This window comes from Symphalangus syndactylus, chromosome 8 (genome assembly GCF_028878055.3).
Source record: "Symphalangus syndactylus isolate Jambi chromosome 8, NHGRI_mSymSyn1-v2.1_pri, whole genome shotgun sequence".
Lineage (NCBI taxonomy): Eukaryota > Metazoa > Chordata > Mammalia > Primates > Hylobatidae > Symphalangus > Symphalangus syndactylus.
In genome coordinates, this window is record NC_072430.2 from 11948299 (window position 1) to 11973525 (window position 25227).

At 52.3% G+C, this 25227-nt stretch overlaps 1 protein-coding gene across 4 annotated transcripts in view; it reads left to right on the forward strand.

Moving 5' to 3' along the window:
* The window catches only part of BRF1 (BRF1 RNA polymerase III transcription initiation factor subunit), a 79946-nt gene that overhangs the window by 15612 nt on the left and 39107 nt on the right, over positions 1-25227 (forward strand). For all 4 annotated transcript variants that reach the window (XM_055287951.2, XM_055287950.2, XM_055287952.2 and 1 more), the window contains one exon: positions 8874-9047. In XM_055287951.2, the coding sequence (XP_055143926.1) occupies positions 8874-9047 (174 nt within the window). The remainder of the gene's footprint in view (positions 1-8873; positions 9048-25227) is intronic.

The window sequence follows — 25227 nt, forward strand, 5'->3', positions numbered from 1 at the left end:
GTGGTGTGAACAGACATCCTCTCGTCCTTGATCCTGGGGAAGCATCCAGTCTTCACCACTGAGTGTGGGTTGGCCGTGGGTCAGTCCAGGCAGGGATACTTTGTGCTGGGATCTCTTCAGCGTCACTGTTTCATTGAGTACACTCTCAGGAACCTGAGGACCACGTGAGGGATCCTTGTGGTTGGTGCAGCCGTGTCCCGCAGCCTTAGTCTGGATGCTGGAAGGTGGTCGGGACAGGTAGAACATCTCCTGTGGATAGCACGTCACCCTGGCCGTTTTCTCCTGGGCCATCTCCAGGAGGCCGGGCTCTTGAGCACCTGCCTCTGCTCCTGGCTGCTGCCGCCGACGGGTGGCCAACACCGACACACCTAGGCTGGCAGGGGTAGTTGGGCTTGCGATGATCCCTCACAGCAGAGTGGATGGATCCTTACGCTTCCCTTGTGCTTTTTTCCTTGCCCCGCCATGGACTTCCTAGTAGAGGAGTATAGGCAGCGCCTTTCTTCCTGACTGCCGGTGTGATTCTTCTGCAGTACAGAGCACCCTCTGTGTGATTTCAGTCTTCTGAAATGCTTCGAGCCGTGGCCCGGTGGAAGGCCAGTTTTGTGGACGTGCATGTGTGTTGGGCACTTGAATGCATTTCCTGCAGGAAGCGGGTGCAGCGCAGCACATCCCTCTTCCTCTGCGTTGGCTGGTTCTCTGTGTCTGTCACCGAGAATGTGCATGAAGACCTGGCACAGTGACTGGGTTCGTCCTCTCCTACCCATAGTTTTGTCAGTTTTTTGTTTTGTCTGTTTCAAGACTTACTGGCACACACGTTTACAGTTCCTCCAGGTGGTGGCCAGGGCTGCACTGCCCAGGGGCCCTCCTGACCTTCTGGCCGCCTGGGTTGGGGCCCAGCTCTGCCCACTGCTTGTGGTGCCACTAGGCTATCTCCTTTTTTTCTTCTACTGACTTCGAGATTTTCTCCTTGTGAAGAGCTTTGTTCTCCACAGAGAATATAGTCTGTATTTTCCCAAAAACTCGCGGTACCTTCACTAGAGTTGTTCGTGCCTCAGACCTACACAAATTTCAAAGAGTAGTGTTGGTGCAGACACGTGCATTGCAAAAAGATTGGAAACCAACAACAGAGAGAGAGAAATAGCTCATCTTACCTTTTTAAAAGCTCTTTAAATGCCTTTGGTTCAAGAAAGAAATGAAAATGGAACAAACAGACTCCCTAATTAGGGGTGAGTGTCAGTGAAGGTTGTGGCCCTGCAGGCCCAGGAGGCCCCGTGGACCCCACTCACTGTGTGGGGAAAGCTGCAGGGCCCCCACCCCTCTTGAGTCTTACTGGGGATGGGTGGTTCTGGGGGACCCTATGCCGACCTTTGTACCTGGACTCCCACCTGAGGGTCTGCAGCTGCAGCCTGGGTACCTGCAGCAGCAGGGGCCATGCCCTGCTGCTGCCCACTCAGTAAGCTCTCCCACCCACCTGCCCCGGGCCAGGCACCGCTCCTGCCTGGGTGGGGTGTGAGGCTGAGGGAGGCTGTCGGTCCAGCCCCTGTCCTGTTTCCTGCTGACTTTTGCCGGAGTCTTCCCTTCCACTGCCAGTCAGGCCCCCTGCTGTGGCAGTGATGCCCTCCTCTGCCTTGGCTGGCTGGGCCCGCCATGCCTCCTTGCTGTCGAGTGTCCTGGGAGCGTGTCTGTGGGGCAGATCCTAACGTGTTTTTCAAATACTTCTGGAGACACGAGAGGGGATTTTGGCCCATTGTCACTGGCACATTTCTGATGCGTTGGGCTCTTCCTGCCTCTTATTTTGTATTTCGTATTTATCTTACCTTTTGTTTGTTTGTTTGAGATGGAGTCTCACTCTGTCACCCAGGCTGGAGTGCAGTGGCACGATCTGGGCTCACTGCAACCTCCGCCTCCTTGTTCAAGCGACTCTCCTGCCTCAGCCTCCCGAGTAGCTGGAGTTACAAGTGCCCACCATCACGCCTGGCTAATTTTTGTATTTTTAGTAGAGACGTGCTTTCGCCATGTTGGCCAGGCTTATCTCAAACTCCTGACCTCAGGTGATCCACCCGCCTCGGCCTCCCAAAGTGCTCGAATTAGAGGCGTGAGCCACTGCACCTGGCTGTATTTATCTTACTTTTAAAAAACCCTTTATTTCGATTGATTGATTTATCATGGGTTATGTTTGTTTAAATTTTGTTTATTCTCCTTTGTTCTCCCCATACCGCCCTGGTTGAAGGTTTCATATCAGCCCTGGTCCCGCTGCAAGCTTGGCCCACAGCCTCCACTCCCGCCCACCACCTAGCCTGCCAGGTTTGGTGGAAATCTGTGAATGTAGCTTCCGACTGTTACAGTTTTGGTGAAGTCTTGATTGCCTTTCTTAGAAAACTGGAAAGATGGAAATAAACTTGTGGGCCACCCCTCCTGCCTGCAGCGATGGTCTTGTTCTGCGAGGACTCTGTCTCCTCTGCTTGCCTCCGTGCGCCGGGCGAGGTCACAGGCCCCTCCTTTGGTTTGCTGGGGACACGCTGAGACTGTGTTTAGAGAAAGGGTGTGAGAGAGAGAAACTCCTGCCCCTTCTCCCTGGGATGCTTGCTGAGGGGTTGAGACAGGCACCCCATGGAATGTGGGGAGCATCTGCTCGGGGTCCACCAGCAAGAGGCGTTGAATGCCAGTTCGTTTTGATCCAGTGTGTCTTGATCTCTGTTTTTAAAGTCTCAGGCCTTTTGGGATGATTTCTTCGATGTTCTGAAGCGACGGTTCTGAAATGCCTCTAGGTGGGGCTGTCTTCATTGACCTGATGAGCCTTTCGTTTGGGACGCGTTTCTCAGGGAAATTCCTTTTCTGTTCTCTTGGTCTGTTTTTCCTAGTATAGCACGCGTAGTAAAGTGCATGAAATGTGCTGACCTTCCATGAACCACCTGACAAATCCACGTGAGTCAGGCCTGCAGCAGCTCAGAAAGCACCTGCTGCCCACTGGCTTCGCTTGGTTTTCTGCTTCATACAGTGGGAATCATACAGAAAGGAATTAAAAAAAAAGACTTGTAATTTTTAGAGCATTTTAGGTTCACAGCAAAATGGATCGGAAGGTACAGAGAGTTCCCGTAGACTCCAAGCACCCCCCAGCACACAGCTTCCCCTGACCCCATCAGCGCCCCCCTCCACCGTGGTGCACGAGCTGCAGTCAGCCGCCCCACGTTGACTCATCAGGGTCACGCAGGCTGTATCCACACACCCGGGCTCAGGGTCACGCAGGCTGTATCCACACACCCGGGCTCGGTCACGCAGGCTGTATCCGCACACCCGGGCTCAGGGTCACGCAGGCTGTATCCACACACCCGGGCTCAGGGTCACGCAGGCTGTATCCACACACCCGGGCTCAGGGTCACGCAGGCTGTATCCACACACCCGGGCTCGGTCACGCAGGCTGTATCCGCACACCCGGGCTCAGGGTCACGCAGGCTGTATCCACACACCCGGGCTCAGGGTCACGCAGGCTGTATCCACACACCCGGGCTCAGGGTCACGCAGCTGTATCCACACACCCGGGCTCGGTCACGCAGGCTGTATCCACACACCCGGGCTCAGGGTCACGCAGGCTGTATCCGCACACCCGGGCTCAGGGTCACGCAGGCTGTATCCGCACACCCGGGCTCAGGGTCACGCAGGCTGTATCCGCACACCCGGGCTCAGGGTCACGCAGGCTGTATCCGCACACCCGGGCTCAGGGTCACGCAGGCTGTATCCGCACACCCGGGCTCAGGGTCACACAGCCTCCACCGCATACCCAGGCTCACGCTGGGCGGTGTGTGTTCTGTGGCTTTAGACGGATGCGTAGTGATGGGTAACCACTGTTACAGTTTCATACGAAGTGCTTTCGGAGTCCTAAAAATCCCCTGAGCTCCACCCATTCATCCCTCCTTCCCCAGCCTCCAGCAACCATTGATCTTTTCACTGGCGCTTGGTGGTGTGGTCATAGAGCTGGAGTCGCACACTGCATTCTGTCACTGTGCAGCCTGTCACTCAGCCATGGGCATTTAACTGTCCTCCAGGTCTTTGCACAGCTTGTGGCCTCTTTCTCTTTAGTGGTGAGTAATATTCCACTGCCTAGGTGTGCCACAGTTGATTTATCCTTTCACCTGCTTGCTGAAGGGAATCTGGGCTTGGGCGATTATGAGTGAAGCTGCTGTAAGCATCACGCGCAGGTTTTTCTGATTGATTGCTGGACGGTGTGGTGAGAGTATGTTTAGTTTTGTAAGAAAATGCCAAACCCTTTTCCAAAGCACCTGAGGCATTTTGTGCTCCCAGCAGCAAGGAAGGAGAGCTCTGGTGGCTCCAGTCCTCAGCATCTGGTTCACCAGGGTTCTGGGTTTTAGCCGTTCTAGAATGTACTTTTTCGGAGCATATCAGTAGTTTATTTTTTTATTGCAGTGTAGTATTTTATGGTATGAATAGACCACAATTTATCTCCTTTTCCTGTTGACGGACATTTGGGGTGTTTACATTCTTGGCTGTGCACAGGAAGCTGCTGTGCGTGTTCTTGCACATGGTCCTTCGGTGGACACAGGTGCCCCCTCCTCTTGGTAGTTTACCTGCAAATGGCTTTCTGGGTCCTGAGGTCTGGGTGTGCTCATCATTCGTAGATAGGGCCACAGGGTTTTCTGTAGTGGTTGTACCAGTTCATCTGTCCACCAGGAAGCAGTGTAGGGGAGTCCCAGTGGTTCCGCAGCCTTGTTCACATGTGGCATTATCAGCCTTTCCAATTGTGGTCTTTCTGGTGGGTGTGTAGTACCCTCGCTGTGGCTTTAATTTGCTTTCCCTGGTGAGTAATTATGGCCACAACCTTTGCTCATGCTTCTTGGCTGTTGGGACGTCCTTTCTGCGTGAAGTGCCTATTGGCGTCTTTTGTGGTTTTTAAAAACTGAGTTGTCTTTTTCTTACAGATTTGTAGAGTTCTTTATATATTCTGGATTTGAGTTCTTTGTTGGATATACATGTTTTGAATCCTCCTCCCATGTCTATAGCTTGTCTCACTCTCTTAATGTTGTCTTTTGACGAACAGAAACTTCTGAATTTTTTTTTTTGAGACTGGTTCTCACTCTGTGGCCCCGGCTGGAGTGCAGTGGTGCAGTCACTGCTCCCTGCAGCCTCAACGTCCCAGACTAAAGCCGCCCTCTCACCTCAGCCTCCCGAGTAGTTGGGATCACATGTACATGCCACCACATCCACTCATTTTTAAATTTTTTTTTTTTTTGACATGGAGTCTCACTCTTTTGCCAGACTGGAATGCAGTGGCGCAATCTCGGCTCACTGCAACCTCTGTCTCACGGGTGTAAGCGATTCTCCTGCCTCAGCCTCCCGAGTAGCTGGGATTACAGGCACGCACCACCATGCCTGGCTAATATTTGTACTTTTTAGTAGAGACGGGGTTTCACCATGTTGGTCAGGATGGTCTCGATCTCTTGACCTCGTGATCTGCCCGCCTCAGCCTCCCAAAGTGTTGGGATTACAGGCATGAGCCACTGTGCACGACCAATTCTTTTTTTTTTCTGTTAAATAGAGATGGGGGTCTCACCATGTTGGCCAGGTTGGTCTTCAACTCCTGGGCTCCAGTGATCCTCCCACCTCAGCCTCCCAAAATGCTGGGATGACAGGTGTGAGCCACTGCACCCTGCCAGAAATTTCTTAATTATAATGCAGTCCCAGTATATCAGTTTTTATGGTTAAGGCTGTTTGTGACTTGTTCAAGAAATTCTTATCTACTCCAAGGTCTGAAGATACTCTTGTGTTTTCCTCTGGAAGCTTTATTGCTTTATACTTTACATGTAGGTGGTGATATGCTTCAAATCTTTTTTTTTTTTTTTTTTTTTTTTGGAGACAGGGTCTCGCTCTGTTGCTGCCCAGGCTGGACTGCCCAGGCTCACTGCAGCTTCAACCTTCCAAGCTCTAGCAGTCCTCCTACGTTGGCTGGGACTACAGGCTTGCACCACCACACCCGGCTGATTATTTATTTATTTTAGCAGTTGGATCTCACTATGTTGCCCAGGCTGGTCTTGAACTTTTGGGCTCAAGTGATCTACCTGCTTTGGCCTCCCGAAGTGCTGGGATTACTACAGACATGAGCCACAGCACCCGGCCTGAGTTTACTTTTAGAATTCATTTGTTGGAAGGAAGTCTAAGGAGACTCACAGGCTATGGCTAGCTAATTAGTAGTTGGTTTCTAGGTGAATATCTGTTTATTAGTAACATCTTTGGCCAGGCACGGTGGCTCATGCCTATATCCCAGCACTTTGGGAGGCTGAGGTGGGCAGATCACGAGGTCAGGAGTTCGAGACCATCCTGGCCAACAGGGTGAAACCCCGTCTCTACTAAAAATACAAAAAATTAGCTGGGTGCAGTGGCGTGCGCCTGTAATCCCAGCTACTCACGAGGCTGAGGCAGGAGAATCACTTGAACCTGGGAGGCAGAGGTTGTAGTGAGCTGAGATTGCAGCACTGCACTGTAGCCTGGGTGACAGAGCGAGACTCCATCTCAAAAAAAAGAAAGAAGATGGCAAAAAAATAACTTACTGCAGTCATCGTAAGCCCCCATTTTAGTCCTTTTGGGCTGCTGTAACAGAACGCCACAGACCAGAACGCCACACATCAGAAAGGCTCACACTTTTGGAGCCAGAAAGTTCGAGATGGAGATGGGGGAGACACCTGCCTCCTCTCCAGCTCTCTAGTGAGGGCCGCCTCCCAGTTCACAGACAGCCCCTCTCACTGTGGCCTCCTCCCCAGCTCTCTAGTGAGGGCCGCCTCCCAGCTCACAGACAGCTCCTCTCACTGTGGCCTCACGTGGTAGAAGAGCTGGGCTAGTTCTCTGTGGTCCCGTTTTTAAGGGCACTGAGCTCATCGTTAGTGCTCTGCCTCCTGACGTAGTCACCCCCAAAGGCCCTGCATCTTAATATCATCCCCGTAGGGGATAGGATTTCAACATAGGAATTTTAGGAAGAGTCAAACATTCAGACCATAGCACCCTTGCATGCTGGGAACATGAGCTGGTGCCTGTGGGGTCGGGGCTTGGGATTGAGTCCCAGCCTTAAGTGTGTGGCCTCAGAGAGTACCTCTCTCTTACCTTTTATTACAGAATTTTCAAACATACAGCAGAGATCTGGTAGTTAAGGAGCCGTAGCTTCAGTGGGTCATGTGTCAGCTAACTCTGTTTCCCTCTGGGCCTTGCTGGGCCGCGGGGATGGTCTGTGCTGGTGTGTCTGGCTGGTGCTGCACATGCACAGGTGGCAGCCGGCATGGTGCCCTTTCTGTCCATTCTGTTGGAGTCTTGGCTCTGCCCAGGCCTCAGCTCTGGGGACAGTGACCAGCCTTCCATGTCAGTTCAGCTGGACTGCAGGCCTCAGAGCTGTATGAGCTCCAGGCAGGTGGCCTTAGGTGCTCAAGGTGGCAGGGCTACAGCAGGGCTGGGGCTCCATGTGGTGCTGCTGACTGCCAGGGGCCTGGCAGAGTGTGAGGCTTGACCTGGACCTGCCAGACTGTGTACCCTGGCCACTGGCTTCCTTGGGATGCAGGCTCAGCAGCTGCCCACCTCTGGCTGCTGGTCATCATTAGTGAAGTTTGGCGTGAGCAGAACATCAGCCCTCACCTTCTCCAGCTCATGTACCCTTATCAAATAAATCTGGGAGGTCAGTTTTTGACTTCATATGGGGATGGAGGCCACCTTGCGTAGTCTTTGCAGGAGGACTGTGGGTTTGGATGCCAGAGGACGCAGTGGGAACTGGAATCTCCATGACGGCAGCTCTCCTCTGCATTGAGCCGTGACCCACCATACATGTCCTCTGGGTACCCCATGGGGCTTATTGCCTGGAGCAAGGACTCTGCCTGCCCACGACGCCCACTCTGCAGACAGAGTGGGGCAGTGAGGTTGGCCCAGGGGCTCCCCGCACAGCCTGTGCTCTGCAGACAGAGTGGGGCAGTGAGGTTGGCCCAGGGGCTCCCCACACAGCCTGTGCTCTGGAGTGTATTCTGCCCCTGGTTTATCGAGACTGGAGAATGGCCATGGCTTTTACCAAGCATACTGCCTGTAAACATTTTGTTAACAAGGCACATCCTCCACAGCCCTAGATCCCTTAAACCTTGATTCCATACAACACATGTTTCTGTGAGCTCAAGGTTGGGGCAAAGTGGCTGGGGCACAGTTACAGATTAACAACATCTCAGGGCAGAGCAATTGTTGAGGGTACAGGTGAAAATGAAATTTATCTTCGCTTTCTACATAGACGCAGTAACAGTCTGGTCGCTCTTCCTTTCCCTACACCATGGCCCTCCCTCTGGGCAGGTGCGGGGGATGGCGCTAGGCTGGCTTTTTCTCAGGCCAGGTGGCTGGCTCTTAGAGGAGAGGCTGGCGGGGGCCGGGCTGAGCAGAGTGGGCCCTGCTGAGAAGGGAGGGGTGGGCTGACCCAGCCTCTGTGTGGTTGGGGAAGGAGGTGGCGCTGGGGCATGTGGCTGTAGGAAAAGGGGCATTCCCACCGTAGCCCGGGGCAGTCAGGGGCATAGCACCTGCCAGCCAGCCCAAACCAAGCCCTTGCCAGACACGCCGCACCTCAGAGCCCTGGAGAGAGGCACATTCAGCCACACCACACACGCCACCCAGAGCCTAAAGAAGGGAAACACGCAGAACAGGATCTCATGACACGTGGAGATCACAGAAAATTCACATTTCCGTGTCCGTAAATAAAAAGTGATTGGAACCCACACACAAGAAGTGAGCTCAGAAACTCGTAAGGAAAAGCACAAATCTATATTCTTAAAGTTGCTACTGCGGCCGTGTGATACTTTTCATGTTCTGCGGGAACGTTTGGCTAAGAGCTGCCTCGTGCTGTGTCCTAGGGCGGCGCCACATCCACCACCTGGGGAACCAGCTACAGCTGAACCAGCACTGTCTGGACACCGCCTTCAACTTCTTCAAGATGGCCGTGAGCAGGCACCTGACCCGCGGCCGGAAGATGGCCCACGTGATCGCTGCCTGCCTCTACCTGGTCTGCCGCACGGAGGGCACGCCGCGTATCCTTTGGTTTGAGAGCCTCCCAGAGGGCCCCATCTTGATGCTTAGTTGGCTCCCCTCAAATATTGGGACTTGGTAGTTGCAGTAACTTGGTGTTTGTCTTCAATAGAAAGACACCTTATTGGAAGCACTGTTTCAATTGATCCAGGGCTTTCTGAATTTGGAGTCTCCTTTTACTAGATTGAAGAATTGGGGAGCTGGGCACCTGCCTTCCTTGCACAGCCCTTGGGCATGCAGAGTGAGGGTTCTGTCGGTCCCTGAGAATCATGCACTGGATTATCCCTGCTCGTAGACCTACTGCACTTTGGGTGCTGTCTCCACGTCCCCTGTGGTTCAGGCTGCCCTCTGGCCTGAGCAGGTGGGGTCCTGTTGCTGAGTGGGCTGCAGCCAGGCGTGCGCTGAGCGCCTGCGGCTGTGGACACCGTGACTGCGGGTGGTGGGCTAGGAGGCCGCCGACCCTCAGTGGTGTGTAGCTTGGCCTTGTGCGGAGGTGCCAGTGTCCGGTGTTCTCTTGCACTGGTCTCTGTGCATCTGGTCCTGTGCCCACTGCTGCCCTCTGCAGACACGCACATGGGTCAGGAGCTGCCTTCGGCCTCTTGACAGGGGAGCCCAGAGCCTTCTAGCCTCTACCGCTCTGTGCTGTGCTGTCCACACCTGCTGTGCACCTGCATCTTTCCCTGATCTCTGGAGGCTCCCTTCACCTCCCCTGCATGGAACCCCGCTTCCTGGTCCACACCCTCCTCATCGTGTGAGGTGCCTTCTGCAAAGGCTTCCTGGGAGAGGGACCTCTTCCGAGCTGTGACCCTCTGAAGGTGGTCCCCCTCCCTGCCCCGTGTCTGGTGGGCATGGCGTGCCCAGCCACACGTCTGCCTCCCAGCCTGCGCCCCTGCCGTCGCCTTGCCTCCAGCATTCTCAACTGGGCAGTTTTGTGGCCCTCTGGCTCCTGGCCCTTGCTGTGCAGCTGCGGGGCTTCAGCTCCTTGCCTCTAATCTCCACATTCAGAAATCTCACGGCATTGTGAGCCCGGCAGGCCTTTGCTCTCTGACAGCCTCCTGTCCTGAGCTTCTGTTGAATTAGTCGTTAGATGTGTCTTCCTTCTTCTCTGTTACTCTGCCTGCCACACTGGAACCCATCTGTTTATCTCATCCTTCTTTTGCACATGGCCATCTTTTTGCTTTGGGACAGCGCCTGAACTTTAGCTTCCAGCAGAGCTGTTTCATTTCTTTCATGTTTTTCATTTCTAAGAGCTCTGTGTATTTTCCAAATCTTTTTTATAATCTCCCATCTTCCTGAGTGTGGCATCTTCTCATCTTGAGCTCTTTTCTGTCCTGGTCTGTTTTTCTGGTTGGTCCCCCTCGAGGGGTGTCATGGGTACCAGGTGGTCCTGGTGGCTTGCTTCTCTTTTGAGTGGGGTGCAGGGAGGGCTCCTGGAGATGATGGGCTGGTAACCTGCTGACTGTGCCTCTGGCCAGGCAACCCTCAGTATCAGGATCTTTCATTAAAATGTTAACTTTTTTTTTTTTTTTTTTTTTCCAGACAGGGTCTTGCTCTGTCACCCAGGCTGGAGTGTAGTGGCAGTATCTCAGCTTACTGCAACCTCTGCCTCCCAGGTTCAAGCGATTCTTATGCCTTAGCCTCTTGAGTATCTGGGATTACAGGTGCTCACCACCATGCCTGGCTAATTTTTTTGTATTTTTAGTAGGGATGGGGTTTCGCCATGTTGGCCAGGCTAGTCTTGAACTCCTGGCGTCAAGCGATCCACCCGCCCTGGCCTCCCAAAGTGCTGGGATTACTGGCATGAGCCACTGCACCCAACCCTTAAAATGTCCTTTTAACATTTTGAAATTTTTGGCTGGGCACGATGGCTCATGCCTGTAATCCCAGCACTTTGGGAGGCCGAGGTGGGTGGATCATGAGGCCAGGAGATCGAGACCATCCTGGCTAACACGGTGAAACCCCGTCTCTACTAAAAATACAAAAAAAATTAGTCGGGCATGGTGGCAGGCACCTGTAGTCCCAGCTACTCGGGAGGCTGAGGCAGGAGAATGGTGTGAACCCAGGAGGTGGAGCTTGCAGTGAGCCAAGATCACGCCACTGCACTACAGCCCGGGTGACAGAGCGAGACTCCGTCTCAAAAAAAAAAATGTCCTTTTAACATTTTGAAATTTGTCATTTCTGCGTAAAAGTGTTTAAAGCACACACATGCCTTTAGGGATAGGGATGATGCGAAGTGCCCAGGCAGCCCACTGCAGGCTGAGAAACAGAGCCCGCGCCTGTGTCCCTGCCCGCCCTGCCTGCTGTCTGCTCGCCCCAGCTCCACCCTGGGGTCCCACTGAGAGGCCTGCTCCGATCCTGCTCTCTCAGAGGCAGACCAAGGCCCTGAGAGAGAAGCTGAGCAGAGCCCAGGGTCAGCACGTGGCTCTGCCTCCCTTGTGTTTGTAGGAACTGTGTGGGGACCGCTGTGGAGCAGGGCCTAGAGTGCAGGCCGGCACTGGGACCCCGGCGTCAGCAAGGTGGGGTGGCACCGCGTCCATGCTGCTGCCTCACTGGGTCTTCTGTCGGGGGACAGATGTCCTGGGACGCGGGCCCTTGTGGGGTGATGACAGGCAGGACGGAGAGCAGTCCTGTGGCACTGCCGGGGCTGCCTCTGAGCCTGGCGGGACCACCTTTGGTCACAAAGTTCCCACACGCCCCAGCGATCCTCCTACTAGGTGTCTGCCCAAGGGAAAAGAGTACCTGTGTCCCCACCGAGGCTCACACGCAGTGCTCACAGCAGCAGCATCCAGGAAGCCATCCCGTCCCCCAGGCATTCTAAAATTAGATCCTTGTGGTGGTTGCTCAGCTCTGGGGATATACAAAAATCCACTGCCCGGTGCACTGTGAACAGGCAGGTTTGTGGCACGAACTTGTACCTTGTAAAGCTGCTAAGGACAAGACAGCTTGGAACAGGGCTGTGCTCACGGGAGGCCGCACTCTATCCCCTCTGGCTGCTGGTGGCCTGGTGGGGCTCCCTTCAGCATCCTCAGAGGATGCTCCGGGCTGGTCTTGGGTAGCCGTAGCCCTCACTTCCCAGCCCACCGCTTTAGAGGGAGGTGGGTCAGGCCAGGTGTAGCATGTCCCGCTCTGCCCTCCCTTCAGGTTGCTGGCAGCACCGTGCCCTAGGCCTGCCAGCCAGAGCCCCCAGACCCATCCTGGACACGTCTCCGTCTCTCACCGCCCTCCTCGTTCTCTCCTGCCCCTGTGCCTTCTCCCTCCCTGCTGACCTGTGTTGGCTCTGGCCACTGTCCTTGCCTCCTGCAGCCCCAGCTGGCTGGCTGGGCTCATGTGCTGCCTCAGTTTCCTCAATAGCTCCACCCACTTCACTTCCACAGAAAATCCCCCTAGGAGAGGGTGTGTGCAGCCAGGCTCTCTTCTCCGAGACAGCTGCCTGTGCAGCTCCCACTCACCTTCTGGACTCGCCCCCTTTAGCCAGGGCGCAACAGCACGCACCACCCCACCCCCACCCTGCCGTCAGCAGGACATGGAGGGTCCTGTGCAGTGAGCTCACGTTGTGGTGTGCATGGCCCCCACCCCAGGAGAGGCCCCCCAGGATCCTTCCATCGTATCGTCCAGCCCGTGGGTGGGACCAGTGCCCTAGCCCAGGGCTGGATACAAGAAGTCCTCTCTCAGAAGGAACAAGGGCTTGATTTAAGAACATCCAAGCTTGTTCCGCCTCCTGCCCACCTTCCATTGTTGCCCGCTCCTCAGGTGTGTCCACTATCACCCCGAAAGTGCCGGGGGCTGTGCACACACACCTCCTCTCTTGGCCCCACAGCCTGGCGGCTGACACAGCCAGTCCCGGATTCCTGGAGGAGGAACAGAGTGCTGCTGAGTCCCACTGAGTCTGGCAAGGCCCGGCTGACCCCAGGCCTGAGTCTGCTCCTGGCTCCCAGCCCAGGGAGGCTGCCTGGGCAGCAGGGCTGAGACGCAGGACCTGGACATGCCGGGCAGAGACTCAGCTGGAATGAGCACCTCTGCCGTTGCCGAGCAGGTAGTTTGTGGACAATGTGCTTTTCCTGGCTGTGTGTCTCGACTTGTTATCGCAGCTTTTGCCCACAGCTGGTTTGTAGGTCTTTGACATTTGTTCCTGTCCAGCCAGGATGCCCTAGGCCTGCATGTGAGAGGGCATCTTGGGATGGTGACAGGCTGGTGAGCCCTAGAGGGCGTCCGAGTCCTGGGGCCAGCATTGTGGATGGTGCCATCACCTGTCCCCACATAGGTTTGCAGAGAGCATACCCAGCTTCCATGGCCTGACAGCCTCAGCCTCCATGGCATGCCTGGCCACGAGTGGGAGCGAGGCCTCTGCCGCCAGCCGCCACACTCCCTTCAGACCCGGCTCCTCTCTCAGGTTGCAGAAACGTGCGTTCAGGTCAGCAGGGCCATGTGCATTCAGCTTATTCCATTCTGGGGTCTGGGATGGGCTTTCAGAGTCCACACTTCTCTGCCCCCCTGTTTGGGCCAGCACCTCGTTCTGCCACCAGGCCCCCTTGTTCCTGCTCCTCTCCCTCTGCTGCCTCCTCAAGGACAGAGCATTTATAACAGTTTAAGTGGTCAGAAGAAGGTGTCAGCATGGCTGATGAGGGAATAAAATGGTGCACACATCATTAGGCATGAAGAAGTTGGCATTTCAGGTCAGGCACAGTGGCTCACGCCTGTAAATCCCATCACTTTGGAAGGCCCAGGCAGGAGGATTGCTTGAGCCCAGGAGTTTGAGACCAGCTTGGGCAACATGGTGAAACCCTGTCTCTACAAAAATACAAATAAAAAAAAAAAACCCGGCTGGTGGTGTGCAACTGTGGTCTCACCTACTGGGGTGGCTGAGGTGGGAGGATCGCTTGAACCCGGGAGGTCAAGGCTGCAGTAAGCCATGATCGCACCACTGCACTCCAGCCTGAGCAATAGAGTGAGCCCCTGTCTCAAAAAAAAAAAAGTTGCCATTTCAGACTTCCAAAAGGCTGACCTGGAAACACAGGCACACCCAATGCAGGCCCCTGTGGGCCCCTTGTCAGTGGTGTATTGTTGCTGGCGTAGCAGAGGTTTAGCTGAGTTTTGTATGTTTACATTATTAATACATCATTCCTACCAAACTCAATTGTCAATCTTACTGTTTGAGTTTTGGAGTCTCTCCTTTAATGCACACAACTGTGTCTGCTGCTCATAATGCCAGTTCTGCTTCTTGCTTTTCATTTTTTTCATGAGACAGGATCTCACTTGATCACCCAGGCTGGAGTGCAGTGGCGCAGTCTTGGCTCACTGCAGCTTCTGCCTCCCAGGCTCAAGCGATCCTCCCACCTCAGCCTCCCGTGTAGCTGGACTACAGGCATACACCACCACACCTGGCTAATTTTTGTACTTTTTGTAGCGACGGGGTTTTGCTATATTGTCCAAGCTGGTCTCAAACTCCTGAGCTCAAGTGATCTGCCCCCCTCAGTCTCCCAAAGTGCTGGGATTCTAGGTGTGAGCTCCCCTGCCCAGTCTTGGTTCTTCTTTTCTAACCCACACACCTCTCACCTATTTGTCCTGCCTTTTGTATGCTGAGGACTCAGCGTGCTCCTGGGGAGGGAGATGTGCCTGGCTCTCTCCTGTCCTGGGAGGGGTGTTTTCTGCCCTTAGCTGTATGTATCTGCGGTAGACTTTTGTGTATAGGACTCTTTATCAGCTTGAGGATGTTACCTTGCTTTCTAATTTTCCAAGAGTTTTTGTCATGAAAAATACTGAATTTTATCAAACAGATGCTGTTTATTGGTATGATTTATTGGTATGTATTTATTGGTATGATTTTTTCATGTACACTTTCCCCTTAATCTGTTACTTAACGTAAATAACACTGATTAATTTTTAAAAATTTTTTAGAAACAGGGTCTTGCTCTGTTCTCCCAGGCTGTACTGCTGTGGCACCACCATAGCTCGTTGCAACCTCCAACTCCTTGGCTCAGGCGACCCTCTCACCTCAGCATCCCGAGTAGCCGGGACCATAGGTGCACTAGGGATGGGGTCTCACTGTATTGCCCAGGCTGGTCTCAAACTCCTGGGTTCCAGTTATCTTCTCATCTTGGACTCCCAAAGTGTTGGGATGACAGGTGTGAGCTACTGTATCTGGCCTGTTTTTTCTAACATAAGCACTCGAGGCTATAAATTTCTCTCTAGGTGAGTTTCATTATATCACATGGTTTTTTGTTTGTTTGTTTTGTTTTTTTTGAGACAGAGTCTCGCTGCCTCACCCAGGCTGGAGTGCAGTGGCGTGATCTCATCTCACTGCAACCTCCGCCTTCTGGGTTCAAGTGATTCTCCTGCCTCAGCCTCCTGAGTAGCTAGGATTACAGGCACGCACCACCATGCCCACCTAATTTTTTTTTTTGAGACGGAGTCTCACTCTGTCGCCCAGGCTGGAGTGCAGTGGTGTGATCTCGGCTCACTACAAGCTCCGCCTCCCAGGTTCACACCATTCTCCCGCCTCAGCCTCCCGAGTAGCTGGGACTACAGGCGCCACCACCATGCCTGGCTAATTTTGTTTTTGTATTTTTAGTAGAGAAGGGTTTCACTGTGTTAGCCAGGATGGTCTCGATCTCCTGACCTCGTGATCCACTTGCCTCGGCCTCCCAGTAGTGCTGGGATTACAGGTGTGAGCCACTGTGCCCGGCCCATGCCCACCTAATTTTTGTATTTTTAGTAGAGAGGGTTGGTCTCAAACTCCTGATCTCAAGTGATCCTCCTGCCTCGGCCTCCCAAAGTGCTGGGATTACAGGCATGAGCCACCACGCCTGGCCACATCACACGGTTTTGATGCATTGTATTTTTTATTACCATCCTGTTCAAAATATATTCTAATTTCCATTGTTATTTCTACTTAGATCCATAAGTCATTTAGAAGTGTGCTGATTATTTTGAAAACATTTGGGGATTTTCTTTTTTTTTTTTTTTTTTGAGACGGAGTTTCACTCTTGTTGCCCAGGCTGGAGTGCAATGGTGTGATCTCAGCTCACTGCAACATCTGCCTCCTGGGTTCAAGCAATTATCCTGCCTCAGCCTCCTGAGTAGCCGGGATTACAGACACCCACTACCACGCCTGGCTAATTTTTGTATTTTTAATAGAGATGGGGTTTCACCATGTTGGCCAGGCTGGTCTTGAGCTCCTTTCCTCAGGTGATCTGCCTGCCTCGGCCTCCCAAAGTGCTGGGATTACAAGTGTGAGCTACCGTGCCCGGCCTAAGATGTGTTTTTTTGTAAGCATCACATAATTGTGTTTTGGTCTGATTTTTTTTTCTTTTTTTTGAGACGGAGTTTCACTCTGTCGCCCAGGCTGGAGTGCAGTGGTGCGATCTTGGCTCACTGCAAGCTCTTCCTCCCGGGTTCACGCCATTCTCCTGCCTCAGCCTCCTGAGTAGCTGGGACTACAGGTGCCCGCTACCATGCCCAGCTAATTTTTTTTGTGTGTATTTAGTAGAGACAGGGTTTCGCCGTGTTAGCCAGGAAGGTCTTGATCACCTGACCTTGTGATCCGCCTGCCTTGGCCTCCCAAAGTGCTGGGATTACAGGCATGAGCCACCGCACCTGCCTTTTTTTTTTTTTTTTTTTTTAAGATGGAGTTGTACTCCGTCACCTAGGATGGAGTGCAGTGGCGCAATTTCGGCTAATTGCAACCTCCACCTCCTGAAGTCAAGTGATTCTCCTGCCTCAGCCTCCAGAGTAGCTAGGATTACAGGCGCATGCCACCATGTCCAGCTAATTTTTGTATTTTTAGTAGAGACAGGGTTTCACCATGTTGGTCAGGCTGGTCTCGAACTTCTGACCTCAAGTGATCTGCCCACCTCGGCCTCCCAAAGTGCTAGGGTTATAGGTGTGAGCCACCACACCCTGCTCATGATTTTTTAGTGCAATCTTAAAACATTTGCCTTTTCATTGGAGAATGTTGCTATTTAAATTTAGTGCGATTATTGATATGCCTGGGTTTAATCCTCTCATCTTTCTATATTTTGTTTGTGTCATTTGTGTCATTTGTTCTCCCCTCCCCGTTTCTTACCACATTTTAGAGTAATCAAGTCTGTATTATGTATTATTTTGGTTTTCTTTTTTTTTCTTTTTTTTTTTTTTTTTTTGAGACAGAGTTTCGCTCTTGTTGCCCAGGCTAGGGTGCAGTGGCACGATCTCGGCTCACCGCAACCTCTGCCTTCCAGTTTCAAGCGATTCTGCTTCTTCAGCCTCCTTAATAGCTGGGATTACAGGTGCCCGCCACAACACCTGGCTTTTTGTATTTTTAGTAGAGGCGAGGTTTCACCATGTTGGCCAGGCTGGTCTCGAACTCCTGACCTCATGATTCGCCTGCCTCGGCCTCCCAAAGTGCTGAGATTACAAGCGTGAGCCACCGCGCCTGGCCTCATTTTCTTTTAGATAGTTTGTTGGTTACACATTTTTTTAGTATTGGTCTAGTGGCTACCCTAGAGATTTTACCTGGTACCCTTGGCTTGTCAGAGGTGACCTTAACTTAGGACATTAATATTTCCCAGCAGTGCAAACTCTACAAGGTGGTGTGATTCCTGCTACTGCTGTCACCTGCTAGGATTCTTTCTGATTTACCCAATTTTGACCCTTTCCATTGCTCTTCATTCCTTTCTGTATTCCTGTGCTTTTATTTGGGATTGTTTTCCTTCTGTCTGAAGAACTCCATTTTTGTACTTTTTTTTTTGGTGTATCTGCTGGCAAAAAAAAAAAAAAAAAAAACCAACTCTCATCTTTTATTGATTTTGATTTTGTCTTCATTTATAGAAGATATTTTCACTGGGTGTGGAGTTCCAGGGTCACAGGTTATATTCTTCTCATCCTTCACTGCTGTCATTCCATTTTCTTCTCCCTTCCATTCTCCTGTTGAGAAGTCAGCTGTCAATCTTCTTATTACTTTTTTGAAGGTAAATATCTCATTACTACCTGCATTTTTTTTTTTGCTTGTTTTGAGACAGAGTCTCGCTCTGTTGCCCAGGCTGGAGTGCAGTGGTGTGATTGCAGCTCATGCTGTGATCCCAGCTCTGTTGTCCAGGTGGAGGTTGTGCAGCCTCTACCTCCCAGGTTCAAGTGATTCACCTGCCTCAGCCTCCCTTTTTTTTTTTTTTTTTTTTTTTGAGGCAGGGTCTCACTCTGTTGCCCAGGCTGGAGTACAGTGGTGCGACCTGGGTTCACTGCAACCTCCGCCTTCTGCGTTCAAGCAATTCTCCCGCCTCAGCCTCCCCCGTAGCCAGGACTACAGGCATGTGCCACCACACCCAGCTGATTTTTGTATTTTTTGGTAGAGATAGCATTTCACCATGTTGGCCAGGCTGGTCTCAAACTCCTGACATAAGGTGATCTGTCGACCTCAGCCTCCCAAAGTGCCGAGATTACAGGCGTGAACCACTGCACCCAGCCCACTGCCTGCTTTTAAGAAATATTTTTGTGTTTGGATTCGGCAGTTTGACTCTGATGTACCTAGATGTGGTTTTCTTTGTATTTATCCAGATTATTTTTTGTAGAAGTTCAAGGATTTGTGACTTGGCTGGGTGTGGTAGTTTATGGGTGTAATCCCAGCACTTTGGGAGGCTGAGGTGGGTGGCTTACTTGAAGCAAGGAGTTTAGGACCAGCCTAGGCTAATAGAAAAAAAATTAGCCAGGTGTGGTGGTGCAAACCTTTAGTCCCAGCTACTCAGGAGGCTGAGGCAGGAGGATCACTTAAGCCCAGGGGTCAAGGCTGCAGTGAGCTGTGATGACATCAGTGCATTCCAGCCTGGGCGACAGAGTGAGACCCTGTCTCTAAACAAACAAACAAACAAACAAAGGATAAATAGAACTTATGACTTGATGTCTTTTGTCTACATTGGAGACATCTTGGGTGGCATCTTTTCAAATAAACTTTCTGCTCCACTCTCTCTTCCTATTCTGGGACTCCAGTATATTAGCCTTTCTCTCTTCTTTTGCTCATCCTTTCTTTGGTGTGTCTAATCAGGTGTTGAACCCATCTACTAACTTCTTAATTTTTTTTTAAGAGATGGAATATCGCTGTGTTGCCCAGGCTGGAGTGCAGTGGTGCAATCACAGTTCGCTGCAGCCTTGACCTCCCAGGCTCAAGCAGTCCTCTCACCTCAGCCTCCATAGTAGCTGGGACTACAGGTATGCGCCACCACACCCAATCAATTTTTTTTTTTTTTTTGAGGTGGAGTCTGGCTCTGTCACCCAGGCTGGAGTTCAGTGGCACAACCTCGGCTCACTGCATGCTCCGCCTCGCGGGTTCATGCCATTCTCCTGCCTCAGCTTCCCGAGTAGCTGGGACTACAGGCACCCGCCACCATGCCCGGCTAATTTTTTTTTGTATTTTTAGTAGAGATGGGGTTTCACTGTGTTAGCCAGGATGGTCTCGTTTTCCTGACCTCGTGATCCACCCACCTCGGCGTCCCAAAGTGCTGGGATTACAGGCGTGAGCCATTGCGCCCGGCCATCAATTTTTTATAGAGATGAGGTCTCACTGTGTTGCCCAGGCTGGTCTTGAACTCCTGGGCTCTTATTTTTTTTGTAGAGAATGGCATCTTGCTATGTTGCCCAGCCTGGTTTTGAACTCCTGGGCAGAAGCTATTCTCCTGCCTTGGCCTCCCAAAGTGCTAGGATTATAGATGTGAGCCATCACTAAGACTCCTTTTATTAGAGTCCAGTTCTTTGGTAAGATTCTTCATTTCTTCACAGTTAGGTGAAAGTTATTGCTAAACCAAATAGTTGAATCATTTGTGGTTCTGTTTTTAGTATCTTGATTTTCTTTTTGTTTTTGTTCCTTTGGTCTTGTCTTTTGTCATGCTTGGTAATTTTTTATTGAATCGCTGGAATATTAGGTCTGAAAAATTACAGAGATGATGGATACTTTTCCATCCAGAGGGAATTTAACTTTTCTGATTTTTTTTTTTTTTTTTTGAGACAGAGTCTCGCTCTGTTGCCCAGGTTGGAGTGCAGTGGCGCCATCTCTGCTCACTGCAAGCTCCGCCTCCCCAGGTTCATGCCATTCTCCTGCCTCAGTCTCCCAAGTAGCTGGGACTACAGGTGCCTGCCACCATGTCCGGCTGATTTTTTGTATTTTTAGTAGAGACAGGGTTTCACCGTGTTAGCCAGGATGGTCTCGATCTCCTGACCTCATGATCCGCCCACCTCAGCCTCCCAAAGTGCTGGGATTACAGGCGTGAGCCACCGTGCCCGGCCGGGAATTTTAACTTTTCTTCAGCAAGCGGAGAGCATGCAGGTAGCTCACTCTGATCCAGTTGCTGCTGGTCCGTCTTGGTTCCCGGCTGAAGGATTGTGGCAGGACCCAGGTATTCCTTCCTGGCACCTTGGGACTGCAGAACTTCCTGCTCGGCTCTTTTGCCTTTCAGAGCTGACTTCTGGGCTTGGTGGGCCTCAGCCTGGTGCCTGTGGCTCCAGGGGCGGCAGCTGCCGTGAAGGAACTTAAGTGCACTGTGCCTGCTCGCTTGTTGAAGTTGCTTCCTCTTCTCTTGGCAGCTTGGCCCCTTATGTCTGGCTGGCTTGGAAGCCACTGAACTGTAAACTCTGTCTTTCCTTGCCAAGCGAGACTGTGAGCACTAGGCTCCTCCATTTTTTTTTTTTTTGATGGAGTCTCACTCTCACCCAGGCTGGAGTGCAGTGGTGCCATCTTGGCTCACTGCAACCTCTGCCTCCCGGGTTCAAGCAATTCTCCTGCCTCAGCCTCCCGAGTAGCTGGGATTATAGGTGCCCACCACCATGCCTGGCTAACTTTTGTATTTTTAGTAGAGATAGGGTTTCACCATATTGGCCAGGCTGGTCTTGGACTCCTGACGTTGTGATCTGCCCACCTCAGCCTCCCAAAGTGCTGGGATTACAGGCGTGAGCCACCGTGCCCAGCCACTTTTTTTTTTTTTTATAGAGATGGGGTCTCGCTATGTTGTCCAGGCTGGTCTTGAACTCCTGTCCTCAGGCAATCCTGGCCTGGCACTGCCAGACTATGACAGCTCATTAGAATTGGTGAGAATTGGAAGGAGGCCCGAGCTGAGACACTGCACCTTACACCCGTGCCACTCAGCTCCTTCTGGGGCCATCCATGTGCCTGGTTGCATGTGTGTGCTTGAAAGCCAGGGGCTGGGAGCATCAGGTGACTGCCTGGATAGAAGCTGTATTATCCGTGGGACCACCTCAGTGTGGCTGGGACAGAGCCAGGCTCCCAGCTGTGTGGGAGGCTCAATCTTCAGAGCAGGGAGCTTTGAGAAGGCACCTGGGTACCCTTGAACTTTACAGAGGCCATGCATGATGACAGTGGGAAGTGCTAGATTATTCAGGGTATACTGCACACAGGAGCCCACTGTGGGGTGTGGCAGCCAGCAGTGGTTCAGGGATGTGGTCACTGTGCAGGGGATGGGCAAGGCCCAGCAATGACCCACTGGCTCTTCCCTGGAGGTCAGAGGTATCTGGACGAAGGGCAGCCAGCAGGCCTCCCACCCCGCATCAGTCATTCAGGGACACCCAGAGCACCCGCTCTGTGACACGCCTCCAGGCAGAGGAGCAGGGTGGTCTCTGGGAAGTTCGGGAGGGCAGGGCTGCTCATGACCTGGGCCCTGGGTCTCGATGGGTCCTGCTCTCGGGGTGCTGAGGGCATCCGAGCTCTGGGGTGAGTGACCCCACTCCAAGTCAGGATCCATCAGAGCCCTGTCCAGGCATGTGTGGGGCCTGAGGATGCCCAGTCTGCCTGCCAGGCTCCTGTGTGGGTGCTTGGTCGGCCGCTGAGTGCTGTATGCTGAGTGCTGCCAGGGCCTTGTCCTTGCTGGGGCGGGGCTGGGCGCTGCTGCTCTACACGGAGCTTCGGCTGGGCCGTGTGTTCCTGTGCCAGGTGGTGTTGGCTGCCGGTGAGGAGCACTCAGAGCAGGGGGGCCCGCAGAAGGCGAGTGGCACTGGGTAGGGGCCGTGAGCTGTGGGCCGGTGCAGTGCTGGGCATCATTCTCCAGAAGGTGTGGGTTTCGCTCCTTGGTCCTCACACTGTGTGGGCACCGCAGTCCCCCTCTCCAGTCCCATGGGGCCGGGAATGCTGGTGTCCACTCAGGGTGGGGCCCCTGCTGGCCCCTCCACTGCTGACTGTTGTGGACACAGCCCTTTCTGTGAGGCTGTATATACAAGAGCAATTTCCCTTGTTTCTCTCTTTGGGCATCCAGTAAAAGCATTTGTATGTGAGGCTGTTGAGAGAAATTTCTTGTTCTTTTAAGTTTTAGTTCTGCCTTATTTAAATCTCTGTAAACTTTTCCACTTGAGGAAAATGTGTCTGTTTGAGTTAGGACCCATCTGCAGTTTTTCTCCCCGCAAGCATCGTGCAGCCAGCGAGGGTGTGGGCGGCCTCAGTTTCCCCGTCCTCTTCACAGTGGAGTGGCCCCTCACTGTGTTGTCCACAGCTGTGGTGGGGAAGCCTGGTTGGTTCCTGGAGCCGGGGCAGTTTGATGGCACAGCAGTGGGGTGCAGGGCTGCACCGTCATGACCAGACCGTTTCTGGGCCTTATCATCTGCTGATGGGAGCCTTGCATGGGCCTCTGCCGCACTCAGGAATGTCTGGCGCCCTTTGAGGGCATTGTGTCACCTGCCCTTCATTGTGCTCACGCATCTCTCCTTTGACTGGCACTCGGCTGCACCGAGCAGAAGACCACCTGGCACAGCGTGGCAGGGGCCAGAAGGGAGGCAAAAAGAGGCCCCAGCTGGCAGAATCCAGGCTTTCGCACCCTGGGGGCCGCAGACAGGGCCTCTTCTCTGCAGACTTTTTTCTAATTCCCAGACGGTCAGAAGCAGCTGCTCAGCAAAAGGGAGGGGCTGCTGGGAGGACACAGGTACTGGCCATGCTGGACACAGGAGAGCCTCCAGAGCCCTGGGAGCTCATTAGCTGGGGGACCTGTAGGCTGGGCCCCAAAGGCATTAATGGGCCCTCCCGGGATTGGCCAGAGGGAATGTGATATCCTCGTAAGGGAAGCACATAATTGAGCTTCCATCGTCTGGAAACTTCCCTGAGAGCTCCTGATAGAGCCAGGTGAATGCGGATCAAGTGCCAGGTGATTTTCATTTCAAGGAAAGCAGTCATTTTAACTTCGTCAAATGTTTAATTCAAAGCTCCTTTTAAAAACGTACACACTTATCCCATAGCTTTATTAAGAAAATTTTCTGCGGAGCTTGGTGGCTTATGTCTGTAATCCCAGCACTTTGGGAGGCCGAGGTAAGCAGATCACCTGAGGTCAGGAGTTGGAGACCAGCTCGGCCAACATGGTAAAACCCCGTCTCTACTAAAAATACAAAAAAAATTAGCCAGGGATGGTGGTGCATGCCTGTAGTCCCAGCTACTTGGGAGGAGGCAGGAGAATTGCTTGAACCTTGTAGGCAGAGGTTGCAGTGATCCAAGATTGCACCATTGCACTCCAGCCTGGGCGACAGGGCAAGACTTCGTCTCAAAAAAAAAAAAAAAAAAAAAAAAAAAAATTCGAACACCTGCAAAGTTGAAGTGAATTGTGGAGTCCCTCGCTCACACTTGTGGTCCATTCCCCAAAGCTATGCTGCCCTCACCGTTTTATTTTTCGGCACATTTCAAGGTAAGTTGCAGACATCTGTGTACTGCGCACAGCCCTTCAGCAGGCAGACCATCAGCTGAATACGGGTGAGCATCCTTCCTGGATCTTTTTCTCTTCTGAAGGTAAAGTTGGTGTAAAGTGAGATGCACAGGCCCTAATTGCTCCATCTGGAGAGTTCTGACAAACGGTCACCTGTCAGCCCAGAGCAGGGCTCTATGGACAGGCCTCATGCCCCTTCCAACAGTCCCAGCCCCGCAAGAGGCAACTGCTGTTTCAATTTCCTTCCACTACAGACCAGTTGTGCCTGTTCTAGAATGCCCTATAAATGGAATCATATGATCTGTGCCCTGTCACTTCACATGCTTTTTTTTTTTTTTTTTGGTGACAGAAGGTAGCTCTGTCACCCAGGCTGAGTGCAGTGGTTCCATCTCAGCTTATTGTAACCTCTCTCTCCTGGGCTCAAGCGATTCTCATGCCTTAGCCTCTCAAGTAGTTGGGACTACAGAGGCACGCCACCATGTCTAGCTAATTTTTTGTATTTTTAGTAGAGACAGGGTTTTGCTATGTAGGCCAGGCCGGTCTCAAACTCCTGGCCTCAGGCGACTGCCCGCCTTGGCCTCCCAAGGTGCTGGGATTGCCGGCGTGAGCCCCGTGTCCGGTGGACATGGTTTTGAGAGGCACCCATGGTGTTTTGTATGGTGAGTGGTATTGCTGTGTGAATACAAGCCAGAGTATTCTTGTATTAATGGACACCTGGACTGCTCCCCGTTTTTGGCTGTTCTGAATGAAGCTGCTATGAATATTCTTCTACAAGTTTTTTTGTGGACATATTTCTTTTTATTTTTAGAGACAGAGTCTCACTCTCTGGCCCAGGCTGAGTGCAGTGGTGCAATGACAGCTCACTGCAACCTCGACCTCTTGGGTGCAAGCAATCCTCCTGCCTCAGCCTCCTGGGTAGCTGGGACAATAAGTGTTTATCACCATACTCGGCTAATTTTTGGATTTTTTTGTAGAGACAGGGTCTCACTGTGTTGCCCAGGCCGGTCTTGAACTCCTGGGCTCAGGTGATCTGCTGGCCTCAGCCTCCTAAAGTGCTGGGATTATGGGTGTGAGCCACTGCATCTGGCTGACATCTGTTTTTATTTCTCTTGGGTAAATACCTAGGAGTGGAATAGGTGGGTCAGAGGTGTGTGTTCAGTTTTGTAAGAAACTTCCAGGCCTTTTCCCGAGGTGGTTCTACCACTTCACGCTTCCATCAGCAGCATGGGTGAGCTGTGCTTGCTCTGCATCCTCGCCGGCACTCACTGATGTCACTGGCTCGTGGCATTGTCACAGTTTTGTTTGCATTTCTGATGATTAATGTAGTTGAGTTCTTTTTCATGTGCTTGTTGGCTATATTTTTTGTCTTCATGAAGCTTCTGTTGAATTGTTTTGCCTTTTTTTTTTTATTTTGGCCTTTATTCTTTTTCTTATTTAAATAGAGTTCTTTTTTTTGAGACTGAGTCTTGCTCTGTTGCCCAGGCTGGAGTGCAGTGGTGCGATATTTGCTTACTGCAACTTCTGCTTCCTG